Source organism: Arvicola amphibius, chromosome 9, assembly GCF_903992535.2.
Source record: "Arvicola amphibius chromosome 9, mArvAmp1.2, whole genome shotgun sequence".
NCBI classification, from domain to species: domain Eukaryota; kingdom Metazoa; phylum Chordata; class Mammalia; order Rodentia; family Cricetidae; genus Arvicola; species Arvicola amphibius.
The window spans coordinates 96,126,334-96,149,928 of NC_052055.2; the positions used below are offsets into that span (position 1 = coordinate 96,126,334).

The following is a 23,595-nucleotide window of genomic DNA, read 5'->3' on the forward strand; positions in this document are numbered from 1 at the left end:
ACTTGGCACTCAAATCCAATACTTTACTTTAGAAAGTGTGTGTTCTGTGGACATACCTCCATATGTCTAAGATGGAATTCCGTTCATTCTTTTATATGCAGTGGGGGTGTTTATTTATATAAAAAGTGTGGTCAAGAGGTTGTCTTCGCACATTTTGCATTTGTTTGGGTTAAAACTGCCATTTTATCAGCAATGGTATGGACAGAAGCATGAGTGCCACTTCAAAGGGCACACTGGGCTTTATTTCTAAAGGGTGATTAAAGATATGGCTTTGTCCAGATGATGCTGACACCATCTGCTGAGCCCTGAACACCATGAAAGCATGGATTCTGGGACCCCTGGAGGACATGAAAATCTGCAGAGGCTTCGGTCGCTTATATAAGATATTGCAATGTTTGCACAGAACCCAAGCACATGCTCCGTAGACTTACTCATCTTGAGATCACCCAGAATACTTAACATGCATACCCTCCTTCAGAAAAGTGCCCTGCAGTGCTGAGGGGAGATGACGGGATAAACAAGTCAATTGTTTTCTCTTTGCATCTTCCACAGCAAGTGGGTTGGAGCCGGGGATGCAGAAACTACAGGCATAGCGATAGGAGAGGTGGTGGGGGGTACACTGCCCCCACCTTACTGAAAAGGAACGCTTATGACCAAACTCATGCCCTGGGCTTTTGTTCATTTTCTCTGCTTGTTGGTCTATCATCATTTCATTTGTTGAGGATTTTACACACGTATATAATAAAATATGATAGTATACGTGCCATCTACTCCACGCTAAACTGACTTGCCTGGAGAGGGGCCAGCCACTGCAGAGGTCGGTAAAAGAGACATCCATGTGGACAGTTGTGTTAGCTGCCAAGCAGATAAACACACATTAGTGCAGCTTCAATGGGCCCTTTCCTATTTTCAGCTGAAATTTTATGTTTATGTGCAAGCTCAGCATACATGGAACCAGTCCTACATATGTGCTCTAGGGACTTGTGCTAGCCACATCCAAAACTTCATTCCGAAGAGAGGGTCCAGTAAAGGTATTTTCACGGTGACTCAAGAACAGTCACCCTTGCCAGTGATGTCACGGTCTATGTTAGCTCTGAAGCAGAGACCAGGACATCAGCCTCAAGGAACAAACTGGCTTTAGGAATAGATGGTCATAATGGTGGCAGAATCACAACAGGACCTAGACAACACCAGGTTTACCCTGGGCATTTCACACAATTTTTGCTTCAAGCAAGTAAGTTTGGGACAGATTTACTTAAAGAAGCTACTTCACCAAACAACAAATGGCCTTAAACCCCAACAATCCAGAATGGAATATAGTAGTCCCTTCTTTATGTAACTTGAAGCCTCTCTTTGAGTAGTTTCAGTTATTTGTGGCCAAGATCCAGAAAACATTATGTGAAAATTCTAGAAATTAGCAACATGAGTTTGCAATGCACGCCATTGTGAGCAGAGTGATGGCTAGCTTGTTCTAGGCCACTCTGCGCTTTGTCCCTGTGCACCTACCTGGACGTTAGGGTTTTAGCGGCCATCTTGGTTATGACATCAACGGTGCTGATGGAACGCATTCCTCGTGTTCTTCTAGGCCCCCCTGTACTGAGGACACAGTTGCAAGCTGCTGAAGGGAAGCTATAAAACGCTTGCTGCAAGCGCTAAGGGGAATGCTCTCAAATTTAGGACAAAAGAATAAACCCCTTGGTGAAACTGGGAAACAGGATCAAGATCATGCTACATTTGCTCTACTACCCAGAACTGGAAACATTATAGCAGTTAAGGGGAGGGAGGTAAATGGGTGTCCGTTTAAGTGAAACCAGGCTATGGGAGGTTTGACACTGCCAATCATCCCAGGGATGTCCTTTGGGGGTCTTAGGCCTATCGTTTGACTGGAGGGTGCGTAGGGCATTCAGTAATGAGTCTGAGACAAGCCTGAAGAAAGGTTAGCTCTGCCCATGACCACAATTGTCACCTTCCATTTTAATTGCATTCATTTTCCTTCAGTGTATGCACAGAATTTTTATTTAAGATATAATAGTTAAAATCGACTGATAAAAACTCGTTTCCCTTATCGCAATTTTTATCTAGAAATTTTATCTTCTACCATTTTTTTCTGTGTGCTTTTGTTCTGTCTCCATTGCTGTAAGGAAGCACCCTAACGGGAAAGCAAGTTATGGAGGAAAGGATCTGCTTTACACTCCTACATCCTTGAAGGAAGTCAGGACAGGAACTCAAACAGTGCAGGAACTTGGAAGAAGCAGCTGACGCAGAGGCCATGGAGGAACACTGATTACTGGCTTGTGCCCCCTCGCTTGTACCCCATAGTTTGCTGGGCCTACTTTCTTATAGCACCCAGGACCACCAGCCTAAGGATGGCACCACTCACATGGGCTGGACTCTCCCACACTAGCCACTAATTAAAGAACGCTCCACAGGTTTGCCTACCGATTGATCTTAACGGAGGGGCAATTCCTTTTTCTCAGATGACTTTGGCTTATGTCAAATTGACATAAAACTGGGCAGTACAGATTTCTTCTCTTCCTGGCCTCCTGATATCCATGCAGCCATTTGTCCTTCCTGGCTCACTTGGATCACTGTATCATGTCCACACTGCTTCTGTCTCAGCATCTATGTATCTCCTACTCCAGCCAGATGATCTTACTAAAATCTATGTGTTTGGGAGCAGTGGTCCATATCAGCCATAAAACTATTCTGCCGAGCATGGCAAGTGAGCTCCCCGGCCCTCTTCAAATTCTCACCAGTGATTCTCCATCCTAAGAGTGTTAACTGTCTGGATCTTGGGGGTCAAGGCATGCAGCCAGGTAGAGAACCAGCATTATCTTGCCCCCCCACCTTTGGTGGGCTCCAGAAAGTATGATGCACAGGTCAGTGTTCAGGCCAATCAGTTTAGGGCTGAGCCTTCCAAAAATGTCTCCCTGGTCCCCATCTTTTTCTCATCCCTCTGAACTGAGCTGGGCACTTTCTGCTTTGTGGGAAAGTCATGCCTTCTGAAACATGGGGCTTCATGGGAGCCCTGTTGCACGGCATTCACCTGTGGCTGTCATGCAGTGGGTGGGAGGAGTAGCTCCCTTCATAAACACTCCATATCTCTAAAGCAAATTTCCACGCAGCTCCAAGTTAAACTATATGAAGGTATTTTTCACTTATACAGAAACAGATTTGTGTGGCTCAACCTTAGAAAAGATTGTGAACGTCATGTAAGAGACTTAAAAGAACACAACACAAAGGTTAACCAATAAGATTTAATTTCCCTGAGATTTTATTCCATGAAACATAAATGCCATTCACCAGATCAGTGGCCGCCAAAGCTTTCTGTGTAAACAAATCAGCTAGCCAGATCCTCAGAGTGGTCCCTGGCAGGAATGTGCTGGGGCTGGATCCTGGACATATCGCAGGGCATGGTGGTCCATGGACCACAAAGACACCAGACAAGATGAAATGTGAGAAAACATTGACCAAAAGAGAGCAAGCAAACAACCAGACAAACAACCATCAGATCAACTGATCACTCAAGTCGCTGCTAGAGGACACCAGCGTTTCTCCAGAGTCTGGATTTCAGGCTCTCCAAGTCTCTTATTAATTTTAAAGCCTCATTGATTTTACAGATTCAACTTAAATAATAAGGTGCTATGGTTTTAAGAAACAAACATGGCTATCATAAGCATTTGTAAAAACAAACAAACAAAAACAAAACAAAACAAAACAAAAACCCACTGTCTCTGAGAGTGCAAACAGTCCTTGGAGAACACTTCTGAAACCCTACTTCATTACCTCACAATAACGATTCATTTATTGTCCTTCTGAGCCCAGTCTCCAACACACGTCGATGCTGCACGAGGGCATGGCCATTCATACCATGCTTTGGTCTCTTAAGAGTTTTTAGCTCCTGAGTTAAACTCACAGTGGAAACAACTTTAAACAGAACTTTTTTTTTTTTCTGCAGTCAAAGAGGAAAAGCTAAAAAGTACTCTCAACTGTCATAAATATTTGAGTTTATCCTACCTACAACTTCTAAAACTATGGAAACACCTTCTTCTGATTTATAAATAGTAAACATTAGAGTTACAAAATATTAGTGCATTAAAATGCCACTCACTATTACATGCTATGTGAGGGTAAAAATGGGAAAAATATACTAGTGCGACAATCAGGAGGATTAAAAGGAACGCGAATTTGGGGTGTTCTTGAGAAGGCGGGCCCCTAAGTAATGCTCCTAAACAATCATGGAAACCCAGTGGTCAACCGGCTGGCCCATGTGAGTCTGTGAAGCCACACAGACGCTTCTGGGCCTCTCCTGGGAGCTGGGGCAGTGGTGGCTTAACGTCACAGGGAAGGACACATCCACACCCCCATTTATCAACCTGGCTCTTCCCAGGCACCAGAGTCAAATGAAATAAAGCAAATCAATGCCTTTCAAAAGCCCCAGGAAAGCCTGTCTTTCCCTGGTTTGGGATGGCCCTGACTCTTTCTCTGTGTAGAACGTTTATGCCAACACCACTCTTGTTTTTCCTTCACTACCAGCCAGCATGTTAACACCACAAGGACCCAATTCCTCAGAGCCCAAGCTTCCGGGATCAGAGATCTTCTCAAAGTCCAAAGAGACTTGGTCCCAAAGAGCAGAGAATGCCAGGGCTGCTGCTTTCTAATGCAGACTTGTTCATGAGTGGGGAAAAGGTGGTATATACCTCGAAGCCTAAGTGTAGGGGGCGTGTTCAGTTAGTTATTAAAAACAGCGCAGTCCCTAGCTTTTACTTTAATCAAAACGAATTAAGTCTCTCAGCCCTCCCCTGTCCTCCGCACCCATGAGAAATGGTCACCAGTGTTTTAAAACCCCACATTTGACCTTGCCAGGCCTGTGCATCTATGTGTCTGGGGGTGAGTTCAGCATCTGAGATTTTACCAATGGAGAAAGCAACAGCTTGATTTAAATAAAGCGGCTCTTCCAGTCTCTGGAATTTTGACAGAGAAGCAACTTTTGGCTTCTGGGTTTAACAGAAAATCTGCATTGCACCAAACTGACCAACATGTGACGAACTTGACAGCTCTATTTCACCGGGACATTGCTTCTTCCATGGTGGCGCTCCCATCCTCCCGCAAGCCAGTTGCCCCTCCCACCACCATTTTTACCTCTTTGCAGCCTGCTGCCTTTCCAGGAAGCAAATGTTAACTCTACTGGCCCAGGTGGGAAGGTAAGCTTTGAATACCCATGGGACGCTGGGCCAGGCTGTGCTCAACCTAAACTTTCCTGTCTGCGGCTGACTTGTGGCGGTCCTGCTGGTATCCCTGTGCAGGTGAGGGCTGGGCGCAGCCATGACCGCACTTAGACGAGGCGCCCTCCCTGAAACGCCCTTCTGACCAGTCTTTTTGTCCCTGATTTGCCCACTTCTAACTCAGCTTCTCTACGTGTTCCCGCTCCGCCCTACTCCCGTTTTAGTTTCTCACTCCCGTGCCCACTGGAATGAGGTTTGTTTCGTGACATGATTAAAACCGCCACCAGGGCTAAAGCAGCACCCAGGCTTGGGGGGCCGCAGGGGCTAAACTCCTGGGCCACCCCTGAGAGGAGAGGAGCAATGATGCGAGCCACTGCGGTCACGGACTGGCCCACACCTATGACGGTGCCACTGGCCTGGGCCCCGCCGGCACTGAGCTGGAGGTCAGTGATGCAGGTCCTCCCGATGGAGGTGGAGAAGGACAGAAGCGTGGAGGAAAGGACCACCACAGGCATGGTGCCGGCCACGGAGTAGAGCAGCAGCAGCGAGCAGGTGAGGGCACTGGAGTGCAGCAGGACCCTGTGCGAGTTGTGCTTGTACAGTTGGAGAATGGGCCCCACGGCGAAACCAGCCAGGGTGCCCAGGGCACTGGTGTAGCTGATGAGGTACCCGGTGGTCTTCGGTCGCACCCCAAATCGCTCGTCCAGGGCCAAGACGAAATTACTGTAGTACAGCATGACAGCCACCCCCATCAGCAAGCGCACGAGAAATATGTCCCACAGTGCAGAAAATAGGAGGCTCTTCATGTCCTTCAAGGCCGAGATGACTTCAAGCCAGGGCTTCTGCACTTTCTTCTCGCTCCTCCTGGCCTTAGCGGGGGTGGCTGCTCCCTGCGGAGTACCTGCTGACTCTCTGGGCATTGTAGCTCGCTTCTCATCTGAGCTCCAAGCATCCTCTGTGCTCATGAGGGTTGTTTCTCTCCAAGGCAACACCCAAGCGAGACCTAATAACACAGCAAGAGCTCTGTTAACGCGGCCAGTGTGCTGAATTCTGATGGTGGCTCCATAGAGGAGTACTGTATGAGATCACTCTCCTGTACTTTACACTACATTTACTTGGTTCTTGATTCCAGCTTCCCCACCATTCCCACAGTTCTGTTGTGGCACCAGAACCCCTGCAATGGACTCTTGAGCTCTATAAAATCTACTGAAACTACACACAAAACAGTCTGTCTTCCCAGCTCGGGTGCTGGCTTCTCCTGTCTCATCACTTCGTAGCAATGTTCTTACATTCATTAGTATACATATAAATGCTTTTCTCAACAAACTTCCTAATTATCCAACTACCTGTCCACTCATCTGTCCAATCGTATGAGCACACACTGTTTACAGAGTGCTTTTACAGTGTGCTGCTGACATCAGAAATGCACAAATAGACCAGCCAAAGCTCTGTGAAAACCCTGCCTTCATAAAATAAATGGAGATTCAGATAAGTCAACGGGCAACTGGCTTACAATGTAAGGGCCAAGCTGAGAGAGGGACAGGATGCTAGTACAGCCATGATGGGCTGCGGCCAACGGCCAGGAGAGAAAGCTGGAAAGCAGTGGCTATCAGAAAACACCAGCTGGCTTCTTCTCCACCTGGGGCCACCAGGTGTTTTCACAGATCACACCTGCAAAACCACAGAGTGCCACGCACAGGGACTATGACACCCAGCCTTAGGCAGCAGATATGATCGCCATTCAGACAAGCCAACCACTGACCCCTTGACTGGCATGCTTCTGCCTTGAGTCTTTTAAGGAACTCTTAGCCATCCATGCTCAGAAAATTCCTTAGAGTTGAGCTCATGTTCCCTATTCTAAGACATTTTTCCAAGCATATCTTTTAATGGTCTTTCTGTCCTCCAAGTTCAGTCTGACTCAATGGGTGCTTCATGTTGTTTTCAACAGCCTCATGAGTACATGGCTTTGTCCAATACTGTGTAATGATTTCAGTCATGAACACTTTCACGACAAAAAGGGAACCACAATTAATCATAGACCTGGGTGGTTTTTTAGCCCACTCTTACCTTTAAGAGGGCCATTTTATCAAGGAATCCTCATAAAAACACACAAAAAAGTATTGTTGAGAGTCTCAGAATAAGAGTAGAATTAAAATAATAAAATAAGGGGCTGAGAGTGTAGCTTAGTTAATAGAATGCTTGTCTAGTGTGCACAAGGCCCCGGGGTTCTATCCCAACATGAACTGGAGATGGTGACACACACCTGAAATCCCAGCATCCAGGGGACAAGGGCAGGAGGATCAGAGTCATCTTCAGCTACATAACAAGTTGGAGGTTAACCTGGGCTACAAGAGACTTGTCTCAAAACCATGATGATGATGCTTGGGTAAAACTGCTTCTCCCTGGTTCCTGTAGCAAGGCCATGAGTTCTGCTAGCACATAGTAGGTGAGAAAACAGAGGAGACATTCTAACATTTGCATGAATAAACAGCAAGGCAGGAAATGAATGTGAGTCTGGTAGGTACCACAGCCTGCTTTCCCAGCTGGAAAAGCACCAGTTAGAGCAGAAGGTCTGCGGGCAGCCCCAGAATGGGAAAACCAGAGGCTGCCCAGGGGAAGGCACCAGGACTCTCTGCCCAGCCTGGTCATTTCCCCATGTTTTTGGTATGCCCTGCCTTGCCTCAAAATGCCTTGTCCCAGATGTTTAAAGTGCGAACAGAGATCTCTAGTACATCAGTCACTGTGGCTGGGAATGAGTGCAACTCCACATTCCTAACAGACCCACATCTGTCTATATGTTCATGCCAAATTCCAAGCAGCACTTTTACTGGGCTCCAAAGATAGAGAATGTGGTTCTCCAAACAACACAGCCACCACCTTCATCAGGTCAGTTGTGTCCACGTGCAAGAATTCACCACACACAAACACGCACTCATGCATGCAGGCCAATAGCAATCAAAAAGAAGCTGCTATCCTTTTGACAGTGAGCAGAGGGGACATGGAAGGGCTGGGAGGAGGAAAGCAAAGGGGGAAGAGACATAATTATATTTTAATTAAAATGTACTTCTAAACAATATTTTAAAAAAGAATCAATCACCAAGATTTGTGGACTCGACATTCCTTCATAGAAGGAAGAGGCGGGGGTTGGTCTGGATTTTTGCTTGCGATTCCAAGATCCCAGGGCTCCTACCAAATCATTTGTATGCAGTTTTACCTAAACTGCACATGGCGTCATGGGTATCATGTGGGAGCTGCCTGCACTTGTGAGGTAGGCCAGGAAGGCTGCGTGGTGGTGCAGGTGGCAGAGGCACCACGGCATCGCCATCACTGTGAAGGATGAATAAAGCATGCCATGACCCCGAGAAGGAGGCACTAAACGGTTTGTGGCAGGAAAATGCATAGCTGCTGTTTTAATCTTCCAGATTTTATTGAAAAACTTAACATCTCTATTAGAAATAGAGATGTTTTCATATAACATAATAACTAAGATAATAAGATATAATAACTAAGACACATCGTGCAAGATAATGGAATTGATCCCTGTCTTATGCCACACACAAAAATGAGTTGAAAATGGATTGAAGACGAAGGAAAAGGGTGGCAGGTGGCTTCTGAGAACTGGGCTTGGCACTGGCGTTTCTGGGTATGCTACTAGGAGGACAGGCAACCAAAGCACAAAGGGGCAGCGGACCTAGAGCAAACCAAAGCCCTTCCGCACAGCAGGAGAGACAGTCTCTGAAGGCAAAGGGTAATGTAAAGAATAGCTGTTATTTCCAGTTCCAGTACCTGATGATAAAAAAGTTAATATTAAGTCAGACAAAACCCCAGAGTGAAGGAGGGAAGTGGGCACAAAGTCCCACCTCATGTGAGCAGCTACTGGTGACTGCTGCCGATCAGGAGAGGGAGAGTTTGCGCTAGGGGTGTATCCCCTGGTAGGTCTAACACCCCCCAGTGGACTGACACACTTAAGAGCGTACAGGCAGCACGAATGTTTTGTTTTTTCAATGAAGACACAAGCTGGTTGAGTATGAAATAGGGGAGTGTATCTTGGGAGAGATGAATTTCCTCGAAATATAATGTATGGGATTCTTAAACAATTAAATTGTAAAACTACTTCACCTGAAGAATAAGTGTTTCCCAAATGGAAGACTGGGAAAAATCATCAAAATTTGCCATTTTGCACTGCTGCCTAAGGCCTACTTATGTTTTATATTAGTATCCAAAGTATTTCACATGTATAATAATATTATGGTGATTAAACTTTTATGAAGTGTTTGTTTTTGATAAAGTTAATATCAAAGCTATACAACTCAACAGCAAAATGGCAACACAAAATAAAGCAAGATTTAGCAAAAGACTAAACGTTTCTCCATCAAATGGTCAGCAAAATGGTGCCCAACATCATCAACAAAGGGATGTTCAAGTCAAGCCACAGGAGGAAGCTCCCTCCTCCTCTACGGGTCTATTGGATGACCACAGCCACAAAACAATGAGAGTAAAGACACAGAAGGAAGGGAAGCCTGCACGGTGCTGGACACGAATTCATCTGGTCACCAGGATCAGCAGAAAGCACCTTCAAATTAACATTCGTTCTTGAACAAGGACTCTGCCTAGTCTATTATTAGTAGTATTTTTGTATTAATGGGTATGTGAGTGTATGTGTCTGTATGAATTGCACTTGCACAGTGAGGCCCACGGGGTCAGAAGAGGATACCACACTTTTTGAGCTGAAGTTACAGAGAGCTGTGAGCTACCAATGCAGCTGCTGGGAATCCTACTCTGGTTCTCTGTGAGGGCAGGAAGAGTTCTTCAGACCTGAGCCATTCCCCTAGCCATAAACTGGCCCATTCTGTATTAATAAAAATCACAGGAAGCTAGAAGTAGGTAGACTGGGTGCTGTGCTTAACTCACCAGCATTGAGAAGGAAGACAGAGCAACAGATGAGAGCCGTCACGTAGAATCCACCTTCCAGCTCCGTCAGATACCCACCAACCATAGGGCCCAGGATGAAGCCTACGCCTGAGGCTGTGTTGAACTGTCCCAGGACCAAGGGTCGCTCCTTCTCTGTGACCAGGTCAGAAAGCAGTGCCCTGGAGATGGAGAGGGTGTGTTTAAAAATACCTGCAAGGGAGAAGAAATGTGCTCTGTAACTGTCAGCACTCTGGAGGAGCTGACCCCTCTGCGCGATCCTTCCTCCCTGCATCAAATGGAATCCTTGCTACCTTTTTCTCTGAACCACTATGGCGGGCAGAACTCATGCCATTATAAATGGAATCCAGAGCCAGAGCCAATAATGCCTGGTCTCTAGCACTGAGTGCCTTAGACTTCAGCTTGGCTATACCTTGTAATGACACCCCAACCATTCCTTGTTATCCATTTGAAATTCCTGGTGGCTGTTAGGTCTTGGGCAGTCCAAATATCCATAAATGAGCTCAACAAGAGATACAGGAAGAATTCTGGCAATTAAATAAAAGTGACTTGTGAAGAAGTTCCTATCTGCCAAAGGAGTCATTTCCTTACAGAAGGGACAAATGGCTACCTGTGGTTCATATTCAAAGCCCATGCTGGCCTCTCGGTTTTCTCAGTACCGTAAGCACCTGCTAGACACATCAAAGTTCATGCCAGCACCTACTTCCCTCGTTTTCCTCCGAATGGCAAGGTTTTCCCCAGTGCCCCACTCTTCTCACTGTATTCTCCCTTCTTCTCTGTCTCTTGCTGTCCTTTATTCTCTTCTGCTCACCATCTCTTGCTATCTTACTATCTCCACTATTCTCCCCCATTCTCCTGGCCCTGGCCACATCCAGCCTACGTCTCTCCCTATCTTCTCTGGATATTTTCTCTCTTTTACCTATAATGAAAACCCTATCCACACAATGGGGTGGTCATATTGGCAGTTTCCTTACTGCGCCCCTAGTGGCTTCCTCATAGTTACCTGGTGAGCATGCCTTCTCCCTCCCTAGCTGCGAACTATTACTGTACATCTACCCTATGCCACTACTGATCTCAACCTGTGGATAAAGCAACGAGCTAACCAAATGGAGCAAAACAGCAACAACAATAAAACAAACACAAATCACTAAATCCACCCTCATAGAACATGGGTTTTTCTTGGGGTAGAATATAGAGAATGTATTAGGAGATAATGAGGGATATGGACAGGGATAGCAGAGAGGATACACGTGAGGAGGAACATGAAGCATTTCCATCTAACCAACACCAACTGCCACACCCTCATAAGACACCAGTGCATATGATGGTGACTTCATCTAACCAAGGCCAACTGCTTCCTACTAGTCTAAGACTTGTGAATTTGCTGGCTACCAGATGGCTTCAGCAAGACTGTTTGCTGCGGAGGATTATCTGACGTACATGTGAGGAATACTTATGACCAGACTGAAAGACCCTGGGAATGGGTCACCTGCCACTTTGGTCGGCATGTAATACAAGCTAATATAAGCTCCCTGCAGATCGTTGCCCATCATTCCAAGCTGTGACTCAACGCAGTGGCCTCCGCCGGCCTCTTTATGGGATCTTGCTTGGCCCAGCATGGTGCTGCCAAGTTTACTCCAAGTTTCTGGCTCAGCATGAGAATATGTGCACTGGATACAATGGACAGCTCTTCTGGAAACAAACTTACAGATCCCTTTTAGAATTACTTAGCGTCTTTCTAGCCTTGTTCTCTGAAGTATGAAGAAGGGCTGGGCTGGGAGAAAAATTTCAGGACCTGTTTAAGGGATTTCATGCATTTCTTTGAAATCATAGCCATGCTGGGTTCACCTTATGACAGAAGAGGACCACTGGGTTAGGGCAGAGCTCTTTAGAGGCTGGGAATGGAAGAACAGATGTCTAGTGCAGGCACAACATCTAGATAACAGGATCCGAATTTACAACCCACTGCAAAACCAGAAGCCTGGAAAAGTTCCCAGTGCTCCCTCTCATTCAGGATCCTCAGACACTGGGAAGGGTCAGGTGGGGGCAAGAGGGAATCTAGTATTACTCCTGTTTTCAAAGACCATGATGTCCATGCATTAGAAACATGGCTGTTTGGACTGGGCCACTCATACCAAGGGAAAATAATTCCACCCTCCCCTTAAATCTCTACCTGATTTGCAGATTTAGGTGCTCACTTGTCTCCCTACCAGTTCGTAGAGAACTAGGAAGAGGACGTGAGAGAGAATGGTGGAGTATAGTGAGGTGCAGTCCTGAGAGAGATACTGCGCACAAACAATAGCATAATAAATGCACACAAAGAAGAGTGTGAACAGACACTAACTATATTCTTGAACGGAGGGGTGGGGTGTGTGAGGATTGTGGACCACACTTAAAGAACTTCTAAATGTAAAGCCGACAGCAAAACCACTGATATGAATGTGGGAGGTGTCTCCACAGCTTTCATGTTCTGAATGCAGGTCAAAGAAATGGCATGATGATTTTGCTAGTGGTCTAGCGCTCTGCTCTCTGGGGTGTTAATGTGGAACGAGTAGCTGACTTAATGAGGGCCTTGTGATTAGGGTCGTGATGTCTGTCCATGCTACACTAGCTAGGGAAAGAAAACTGGTGAGATGTGGGGCTCTGGACGCTAAGAAAGGCAAGGAGGGATTCAGTTTCCATAGCGGTTCCCACACAATGCACACCTAACAGTGCGGTTTCCAAGAGTGGGTAAAACATCTCAGTGAAGATGACAGCAATTCCACAGTGTCAGCAACGGTCAAGAGCAGTCTGGAGGGAGGGGGTCAGCTGCAGGTCCTCCGCACATAGAAATGCAGACTCTCCTTCAGGCAGCAGTCTGGTTTCCAGAGGGCTGCAGCAGCGCGACTGAACTGTCTCAGAGCGAATCACAGTGCAGGCCAAAAGACATTTCACATGCTCTTAATTGTCTGAACAGACATGGAGAGGGAGGGTGACGGGGAAGAGACAGATCAGGTGTGGCAGAGTCATGCACACTAACGAATCTCTGATAGGCTCTGACCTGAGCTATGGTGGGAGCTTGGGTAAGCTACCAGAGGGTCTGCCAACAGTAAATGCTCAATAAACAGCATCCACTGCTCAAACGGTTACTGTTGTCGCAACTACAGCCATTGGTCTCTGAAGCTAAGCGCTGACCGAAGAGGCATTATTAAGCAGGCTCAGGTTTCTATAGAGAAATATACTTCTGGGGGGTGGGAAAGAACTCACCCACAGGGACTCTAGCCAGAGTAAACAGGAACACGTTGGTAGATACTCCAAGTAGGAAATAACCCAGGGCACTGAGCAGAATGCACGCCAGCAAGGAGGACCGTCTTCCAACCACATCACTCCAGCAGCCCTGACAGGAACAAGCAAAGGTCTCCAATAGCAACCACCACCATACAGACACCAGTACAATATGGGCCATGGAAATGCCAGGGAGTGGGATAGGGATACGGTCCTGTCATGGCATGTACCACACATGCTACTTTCTCTAGCCCATCCCACAAGGTGAGTGACACAAAATGCCACATCCAACAAGATGCCTGATGATCTACTAGCTGAGAGATTCACTGGAAGGTGAAATGCCAGGGTAAATTCCAAAGCCTCATTTTTGTCTTCATTTTTATTGTTTTATGCAGCTATACTTCCCAGAAACTAGGTTGTTTTAAAAATACTGAAAAAGAAAGTGAATAGGAAAAAAAAAACCTCCATGGTCCCAAATCTATGTAAGCACAGGCCAGAGTGGGAGAAAGAGGGCCCAGAGAGAGTGAAGTCCTGCCCAGGGTGGAGAGCTAGGTGGGCAAGGGTCCAGGCCAGCTCTCTAATTGTTCTTATACTTCCTCCATTCCTTCACAGCCACACCCCAGCTAAAAAATATAGTCAGCCTTGTAGCAGGATGAAGTGCCAGTCAGAGTGTACCAAATCCCTGCCTGAGGCTTAGTCAGCCTGTTAGCTCTTCCTTCTCCTCCTCCAGGTTAGTACATCACCAAGGTGTGGGACCTGAGCAGCTCTGTAGGCTACAGGAGAGTTAGAGAGTACTTCCTCCACCCTTGCTGGAAGGGGACTGGCACTGTGTCCTGCTACTACCCTCAAGATTTAGCGAGGAGCCACACTCCCCACTATCCCCAATTAACCACGAAACCTCAGACCACCTCTCTTCTTGCCAAAAGCCAAACACACCTGTTCACCTTAGGAACTCCAAATGCGAACTTAAACAAAGAGAGAAACAGTTACTAAATCTTCACGGTGCTCTGTAAAACATTCCAATGGTAAATCCTGCCCAATACAGGATTTACAAACATGCAAACATCCTACAAATGCTATCAATCCCTTTTCCCCAGTCTTTACTTCAAAGGGTTTCAGAGATAGCTCCACATTCTTCCGAACATGGGACCACCTTGTGTCATGGGTTAGGGGTATAATCAGATAGTTCTACACCCTGAGTTCTGGGTCAGGCTGTATGGGTTCAACCCTTACCATTTATCACTCCCTATACCATGACCTGAGACATAGGCTAACTTCCCTAAACCTCTGTTTCTCCACCATTAACATCTACACCAGCAACTATCTGCTCCCTTAACACTTACCATAATGCTAGCATGAAATGACTGCTTTCTATGGAGGGTCAGGACAGTCACAGTTCCTGTCTGACTCCAGGGTAGCCTTTAAAGACCTAAAGTCTCTCTCTAAGGACAGTTAAGAGGATTAAATGAAGTACTTAATCTAAACAGGGCCTCACACTTATAAATGCCTGATAATTTTTATGAAAATGCATAATCTCAAAAATTTACCTAATTCAACAAAGCACATACACCCTTCCTTTGTAATGATCTGTTCTTAAAACATTTTCATAAAATGTGCAATTAAAATACATATATGTACTAATGAAATTATTGGCCAAAGGGGGACATTTTAACTATGCATTCATCTACCTTAAAATTCACTGTGGAAAGTTTTTATTACATTCCAGCCATACGATATATGAGATCTGCTCTATAAGTAATATATTAATGCCCATAATTGAAAGTCAATATAGAACTGCAGGCATGGGCAGAGTTGGCAATAAAATCTCACATTCAGAAATGCCAGTTCTGTGCCAGTTGTTCTGATAGGCACTAGAGATAAAAATCAATGGATTAATCATGCCTGATCTTCATCCTAGGAAGCCAGAGGCCAGCAGGAGGGAGGAGAGGAACATTGTAGGACTAGCCTTCACCACCATCTCTGCCCTGAGATCTGAGATCCAGACACAGGAAGACTTTGGGGTTGAATTTCCAAACGAAGCAGGGGAGGATTGGTTAAAATTCCCTACATCTTTTCCTCACATGAGTATGAGACACACAGGGTGCCTGATGGGTGGCTCTAGGCATCCTTCTGTTTATTGACTGTGCAGAGGACTGTGCAGAGGAGAGCCGAGGGTGGCACCTGGCATACTAAGAGGCACTACATCACTGTGTCACAGCCCTGCTATTCACTCCCACCAGCAAAGTAATGGCTGGTGACTTTTATGGGAAAAAAAATAACGTTAAGTTCACTCTGGAATCTGAGATTAGGTGATAGAATCAAATTACTTAAAGCCTGTGAGTTTTAATTTTTCTGATTATAAAACAGAGCTAGGAACTGGAATGCTACAAAGTCAAATGAGAATAAACTTGAGTGTTATGTAAATTTAACATTTTAAAAGATGCACTTATTTTTGTTTTATGTGCCTGAGTATTTTCCCTGTATAGATGCCTGTATCACATGTGGGCACAGTGTCTGAGGAGGACAAAAGGCATTGGATTGGGCTAGGCACAGAGGCACATGATGTTACTCCCAGCACTTGAGGGGCAGACAAATCTCTGCAGGTTCAAGACCAACCTGGTCTACGTAGGGATTTCCAGGACACAAACAGTTACACAGAGACAACCTGTCTCAAAAGAAAAAAAAGACAAAGAGTGATTGTATTCCCTGGAAATGGAGTTCCAGGCCAGGTAATTTTGAGCTGTCTGTCATGTAATGCTAAGACCTGAGGCCTGGGTCCTCTGAAAGTGCTCCCAACTGCTGAACCCTCTCTTCAGTACCTACAAGTTTAGGGTCTTAAAAGATAAATCAGGGAGAAATTATTTACCTATTTAACAATTCATTATAGAATCCTATTCAATTTCTTTTCAATTTACTTATCCCTTAACAAGGAAGCAACAAGGAAAACACAAGTCTACTAAATGTAAGATGCTAGCCTGCTGCTTCAATCAGCCATGGCTGTCAATCTGTGAGAATAAGTAGATGACTATGAACTCCCAACTGATGGACCCTGGGGTCTCCAGCATGTCCAGTGGGCTGCTTTAGGGAGACAGTCAGGGATGCTCAATGACAGTCTCTGGACTGCACACTACCGAATGGCCAGGAAGAGGGAGAAAAACCAAATCCCCTCACTCCATTTTTTTGGATCTAACTAATACATTAAAGTGGTTTCTGCCGAGTGCCTTCATATACAAGGAGGAACTTAGTTCAGTGTACACACGTCCATACAGAATGCTAGAAATGCTGGAGGGTTTGACTGATGTCAATTACATAAAATGAATTATGTAGGTGGTAAATTCTGTTTCCATTCTTTTCTCTAGTACAAAAATCATCCCTGAATCACAGGGATGGCATATTATAAATGTAATACTCCTTCTCCCCAAGGTGTACTAGTGGCTCAGTGTGCCTTGCAGAAGACGGCATTTGAGTCTTTGAAGCACACAACTTCCCATAGGACAAAGAAGGGCAGAGGAAAGTATTCTAGCTTGCTTCCTATCTTCTAACCATCTGTACATCCACTGCTCAGTAACCCTCAAGCCTCCCATTTTATAAGAACTGTGTGGATGATCCCCAGTGGCATGTGACTACGTGCTGGAGATGGGCTGCCGGACAGAGCACAACTTGATGGAGAATAACATACCACAGAGGTACTGGATGGAGGATAACGTACCACGGAGGTACTGGATGGAGGATAACACGGAGTACTGGATGGAGGATAACATACCACAGAGGTACTGGATGAAGGATAACGTACCACGGAGGTACTGGATGGAGGATAACACGGAGTACTGGATGGAGGATAACATACCACAAAGGTACTGGATGGAGGATAACGTACCACGGAGGTACTGGATGGAGGGTAACACGGAGTACTGGATGGAGGATAACATACCACGGAGTACTGGATAGAGGATAACATACCACAGAGGTACTGGATGGAGGATAACGTACCACAGAGGTACTGGATGGAGGATAACGTACCACAGAGGTACTGGATGGAGGATAACGTACCACGGAGGTACTGGATGGAGGATAATGTACCAAGGCGGTATTGGATGGAGGATAACGTACCAAAGAGGTTAACTTACCACAAAGGTGCTGGAGAAGAACTGCAAAATGCCATAGGAGGAGCCTGCAAGACAATCAGTAAGGTTAGGAAAGGCAGCTGGGTGTGGCAACAACCAGGGAGAAACCAGCAGAAAACTAAGGGGAAGGGGAGCTGAATTGCTCTACACCTTTCTGCAAAAATTTTAAAAGCCTTCAAAATATAAACGAGAGCAAGCAGCAGAGGATGGCAAAGGCCAGTCTTAGGAGCCCTGAACCTAGTGCTGGTTTGTCTTAGTAAAAATCAAAATCCTGGCAAATTAGGTCTGAGAGCTGAATTTTTAACACCAGCTCATTCATCATCGCAAGCATTTTAGAGATGAGAGCATAAGTGAGTCCTTATATTCATAACTGGAAATGCTGCAAGTAATACATGGAAACAGCACCAACACAGAACAGTTAAAAATGAGCAAAATTTAAAGAGAAGCTTTAGTTATATAACAAACTTACAAAGTTTTACAAAGTTATTTCCCTTCCTTTATTATGTAACAAACCCATTCCGCTTTCCCTAAAGGTCTATGCACTACCAGGTGGTCAGCATAATTCAATGTACTATCTTGAGGGAAGAAACAAAGAGAGAAAGAATCAAACTATAACAAGGTGATGAAGAAAACTGCCTGATCTCTTCTCCAACTTGTGAAGGATTCAAGGGCTGTGAGCATTATGGGTTTTTCAGTATGTAGCATGCACAGTTCTAAGCCCTGGATACTTCTGCCTCTTTCACAAATCAATAAATTTGGGATGGAATTGCATGCTGTGTGGGCAGAAACTCCATGGGCTTCTGAGATGTGGTGATGGTATGGGAAGTTTGGAACTAGTTTCCCAAGGTGGTCACTGAAACCCTTTGCATCAGGTATGGCTTCCATACATTGCCCCTGTGGTCTCATATTAAGGTCCAGAACTATGTTTGTTGACAGGAAGCCATGCCTCACCTTCAACATACACAGCCCAACCTCCCAGAGGCCCAGGAAGCAGAGCTTCCATCAGGATGGGATGTGGCAATAATTCAAGTCTCAAAGCCTTTCTGAATACAGGTGGTCCGGGAACAGAAGAATCCCATTTACTCCAGGGTGATACTCAGGGATGTTCTGCAAAGTCAGCTCATTTCCTCTTTCCTTTTGGATGATAACTGGTCAAGGGCTGAGTTATTTCAGAGGATCTGAAATTGAGTGCTTTGCAAATCAACAGTATTAGACACTTACCCACCACTCCAGCAACTATAGGACTTACTCCAAGGGACTTGACATGAAGACTCAACAATGGGACAACCATACTGACACCGAACAAATCCTGTGAGAAGCCAAAACCCAAAGGACTCCTGTTAGTACTGAAGCGTAGCTGCGCTTAAACTGGTGATTCTAAAACTGTAAGTCAATTCCAAATATCAAACCCACATCTAAACTTCTCAGAAAAGAAGAAACCATAACAGTAGGGCCACAGCAACCAGGTGTATGATAGAATCCAGGTAAGTCTAAATGCCTGTGCTGTCTGGACACACAGGATCAGTTTTCATTTGCATTGCTGCTTCTTTGTGATTGGCCTGAGGAGAATGGGCAACAGAAGTCCCTCCCCTGAAACAAAGCAAGAAAGAACTGAGAAACCACCATGTTCTGTGAAGAATATGGACGGAGGGGCTGTTTGTGTTCGTTGGTAAAGTGTTTTGTGCTTCAGTAAAGTGGTGGTGGTGCACGCCTTTAATCCCAGCACTCGGGAGAGAGAGGCAGGTGGATCTCTGTGAGTTTGGGGCCAGCCTGGTCTACAGAGCTAGTTCCTGGAAAAGCACCAAAGCTACACAGAGAAACCCTGTCTCGAAAAAGAAAATAAATAAATATAAATATAAATAAAAACAAACAAACAAATTGCACCAGTTACTGAAAGGAATTAATGTGACTTTTCTTTAAAGCCTGTACTTTTTGAGACAGTCTGCTTTTAAAAATAATTTTATATTCCATCCACAATTCCCCAGACAGTCTTTCTTACTATGTATACCAGAATGGCTTCTTTCCTTAGTCTCCTGAGCATTGATAATATAAGCATGTTCCACCATGCTAGGTTTTAAAAATCTGACACATATCAATAATACCTGGCAAGCCCAGGAAACATGAGGAAGTCAGAATGCTGGTAAAATACTGATATAGGCTAAGGTAATTATGAAAATATAGGCTCGTCAGCAAGAGCTGGGGATATTATTTTAGTACCTTGTGAATTTAAAATAACATCATTTTTACCAGGAACGCTGGCTGCAGACTCCTTCTTCTCAGGAAGTTTTTATCTAAAATGTCTTCTCCTTTACTATAATGAGCAGTTCCTTTCTGACCCACACGTTCTACAGAGCCCCACTGTCTTCTAAACGTTGCAATCATTCTTAAGGAAGCCAGCTTGATGAAGCCACCTAACCTCTCCCTGCACGTCAGCATTTCCTAAAGGAAACCGAGGAATACGTTCAGGCTTCCAGGGCCTTTTACAGGGAATGGAACCCAGTGTTTCTCTGCTGGTGGTCTATCTCAATGAAGATGAACTGTCACCTGCTACAGTCTGGGAAGAGGGAACAGAAACTGAACAAGCGTCTGGAGAAAAGGAAACAAAGTTACAGATCTCAGCACTGCAGACGGACTTTCTTTTTCACCGCCGGCCCCAAATGATGACATGGAAACTTCTTATTCATTCTGAAAGCTTGGCCTTTAGCTTAGGCTTATCTCAACCAGCTCTTAGAACTTAAATGAACCCATCTGTATTCATCTACATTCTTCCACATGGCTGGTTACCTCTCTTCCATCCTGTACCTCCTGTTTCTTCTCCATGACCTCTTGACTCTCTCCTGGGCCTAGAGTCATCTCTTCCCCCTTTCCCTCCTTTCCCTCTTTCTCCTGGAAGTTCGGCCTATACCTCCTGCCTTGCTATTGGCCATTCGGCTGTTTATTAAACCAATCACATTAACATATCTTTATAAGTAGAATCAGATATCTTGAAACATTCTCCCGCAACACAGCATCATCTTAGCTTGCTAACCAAAATGAGCCAAATGAAGGACCTTACTGTTCCCCGTGAAACAAATTTAAACCTCAAAATGTCAAGAGCAAAAACTAGAACATTTGGCAAATGACTTCTTTAACCTTGTGCTCTTCCTCTTCCAATCAGAAACCAGTTCGCCAAGCCTATGGGGGCTGCTAAATCTATGAAAATTGTAAGCTGTGTGTAATACCTCTTAGATGTTACTTAATAAGTCAGCATCAACTCCTTCACAGATATATAAAGTTGTATACGATCAAGCTTTTTACAACACTTTTCATTGACAAAAAAAAATCCCTATGTAGTGAGGAGCTACGGGCCGGCTTCCCGCCACCCGGCTTCCAGCCACCGGCTAGCTTATACCCAGAAATAACAACACACAAACTGTATTCTTTTAAATACTGCCTGGCCCATTAGGTTCAGCCTCTTACTCACATCTTGACTAACCCATATCTAATAATCAATGTAACACCACGAATGGTGTCTTACCGAGAAAGATTCAGCATGTCTGAACTGGCGGCTGGCTCCATCGCATCTCTCTCTGAGGAGAGGCAGGGCAGTCTGCCTAACTTAGGAGAGGCGTGGCATCTGACTGAGCCATCTACCTCACTTCCTTCTTCCTGTTCTGTCTACTCCACCCACCTAAGGGCTGGCCAAGGCAGTTTGTTTATTAGGCAATGAGAATCCTCCATCATCCCTAATCTTTTAAAAAAGTATTTGGAAATCATATATATTTCCCTCAGGATATGCTCTTTAATATATTATTGCATTTCTCAAAATTTTACATCAGACTAGATTTACCATGTGCACAGCATATGGCAAGCAGAAGAGAGGGTGTGACTATCCAAGTCTGAGTTGGAAGGCTGCACATAATGAATGATGTATGAACTGCTTTATTTCTCTGTAATCCTCAAACTATTCTGAATTCTGCCTCCTGGTAGTTGCTGATACCCTCCGGGTAAAATCTGGATGCTCCAAGTGATGGCCTAAGTCCCTTTCATCTGACACAAGTAACCTAGGTGCCTTTTGCAGTAGCACCTCAGTAGGTTAGGGATACACATCACCCCAAGTGGATGGTACCTCAGTGGGTTGGGGATACACATCACCCCAAGTGGATGGTAGTCAACAACCTTTTTAGGAACAAGCCACATTCACTACCTTTGAATTCCAGATATCACACACACACACACACACACACACACACACACACACACACACACTAGGGCGTGGGGGGTGCTGATGGGACAGCTTGGGCTCTTAAGTTAAAGACATGGAACCTAAGTGGGAAATTGTCTCAGAGCCTGAAAGCTCACTGTGGACAGAGCCCACTTTAAGGCATGGTCCTTAGTGTCTCCTGGCTCTGTAAATACAGACATTTGGTGCATTCTGCTTTCCTTAAGATTCTAGCAAATATTAATTGAAAAACCTCTGACAACTGCTGGATACTTTTCAAGCTCAACTGAGGCTGTGTCTCTGTTCCTCACCTACAGGGTTCTACATCCTAACTGCTAATTCTAGAGACCCATCAGTCAGGGGAGAAATAGGAGGCTCCATCTGGCCACAGAAAAGTTCCTGTCTATCAGGTTCAGTGCTGATCAGATACTAGCCATAAAGCCTTCTACCATTGACCTTTCAACTAATTGGTTCCTTTGCCTGATGAGGAAATACTATCGGGTGCTTCTTCATGCTGTTGCCATCCACTGACTTATAACCAGGCCCACTGAACCAAGCAACCAAACCTAGACTTGAAAGAGGAACGAGGGTGAGGTAGGGTCCCTGCACTGAAAGTGGCCCAAGACTACCAACTTAACCTTACCACCAAGACTGTTAATTCTCTGGAAGCAGAATCTGCCTATGACGTCAGAGCTCCAGGGTACATACCACATAGCAGAAACTTCATGAATATTAAATTAATAGGAGGATGGATGGTTGGAGCATGAGTTCTTCTTAAGTTTCTCATTTGTACTGGCTGCTTTTTTTTCTGTGTCAATGTGACATAGAGTCATCAGAGAAGAAGCCTCAGCTCAGGAAATGCCTCCTTGAGATCCAGCTATAGGGCATTTTCTCATTTAGTGATCAATGGGGGAGGGCCCCATCCATGGTGAGTGGCCCCATCCCTGCGCTACTGGTCCTAGGTTCTATAAGAAAGCAGCTGAGCAAGCCACGGAAAGCAAGCCAGTAAGCAGCTTCCCTCCATGGTCTTTGCATCAGCTCCTGCCTCCAGGATCCTTCCCTGTCCTGACTTCCCTCAGTGATGAGCAGAAAGACTCAAGTGTAAGCCAAATAAACCCTTTCCTTCCCAACTCGCTTTTTGGTCAAGGTGATTTGTTGGAGCAAAAGAAATCCTAAGACATCATTCTACAAGGGAACCGACCACTTGTGAGCCAAACCAATTTACACATGCACATAAATTATAACAAAACAAAACCACGTGCCGTTTTGCCAAAAGGCAGTTAGTTGTATGTAATTCAAGGCAACTTCCAATTTTAAACTTCAAGGCTACCTGTCTAGAGGGGTTCCTCAGCAGGGACTTCCCGACCCCTGCTGTGGAGGAAAGGCCTGTGTCCCCCCCTAAAGCACTAGCTGCCTCCAGCAGCTTCTGTACTCTGTCCTGCACAGATCTCTGCAAATAACAACTGGAGTCACCCTCCAAAGCGGCTGGGTCAAGGAATCACACTTGGGGTCTGGGCTGAAAGGGCAAGAAGGGGCACCTGACAGCACACTTCAGGTTCCGGGCAAGGATGTATAAATCCCCAGGAACTCGAGGTAAGAGCAGCCCTTCCAGTATCTCTTGTCTGGCACAGACTCAGGGCTTTTCCTCAGCCCCAGAGCGTGCGTGCACTCACCAAAAACCCAACCAGGTAGAGACAGAGCAGGAAGCGGCGGGAGCCCACTGCACCGGAAGCTGCTGTTGCCGTAGCTGAGGTCTCCAAGGCCAGCCCGTGCCCCGAGGCCCCGTGCCCACCGAGGAGCGCCAGCGCCATCCTCGCGCGGGCAGGGGTGTGGACGACCCTGCCGATTGCAG

The 23,595-nt window shown here is 45.6% G+C and overlaps 1 protein-coding gene across 1 annotated transcript; it reads right to left on the bottom strand.

Annotated features, from left to right (window-relative positions):
* Nucleotides 1-3,251: 3,251 nt before the first annotated feature.
* Mfsd9 (major facilitator superfamily domain containing 9) lies at nucleotides 3,252-23,575 on the bottom strand. Its single transcript, XM_038344102.1, has 6 exons — nucleotides 23,417-23,575; nucleotides 18,764-18,851; nucleotides 17,546-17,589; nucleotides 13,401-13,530; nucleotides 10,137-10,346; nucleotides 3,252-6,228 (listed from the first exon to the last, which is right to left on the bottom strand). The coding sequence occupies exons 1-6, from the start codon at nucleotides 23,552-23,554 to the stop codon at nucleotides 5,435-5,437; spliced, it is 1,404 nt and encodes a 467-aa protein (XP_038200030.1). The 5' UTR covers nucleotides 23,555-23,575; the 3' UTR covers nucleotides 3,252-5,434.
* Between the last annotated feature and the right edge of the window lie 20 nt (nucleotides 23,576-23,595).

What these genes read in the sequence shown, in the direction of transcription:
- Mfsd9 (XM_038344102.1), bottom strand. Translation starts at nt 23,554, where the DNA reads ATGGCGCTGGCGCTCCTCGGTGGGCACGGGGCCTCGGGGCACGGGCTG. An exon ending in TCTGGCTAGAGTCCCTGTGG is followed by an intron (nt 10,347 to 13,400) that starts GTGAGTTCTTTC and finishes TCTCCCTTGCAG; the next exon opens with GTATTTTTAAACACACCCTC. An exon ending in TGTCTTCCTTCTCAATGCTG is followed by an intron (nt 6,229 to 10,136) that starts GTGAGTTAAGCA and finishes CTGTGTTATTAG; the next exon opens with GTCTCGCTTGGGTGTTGCCT.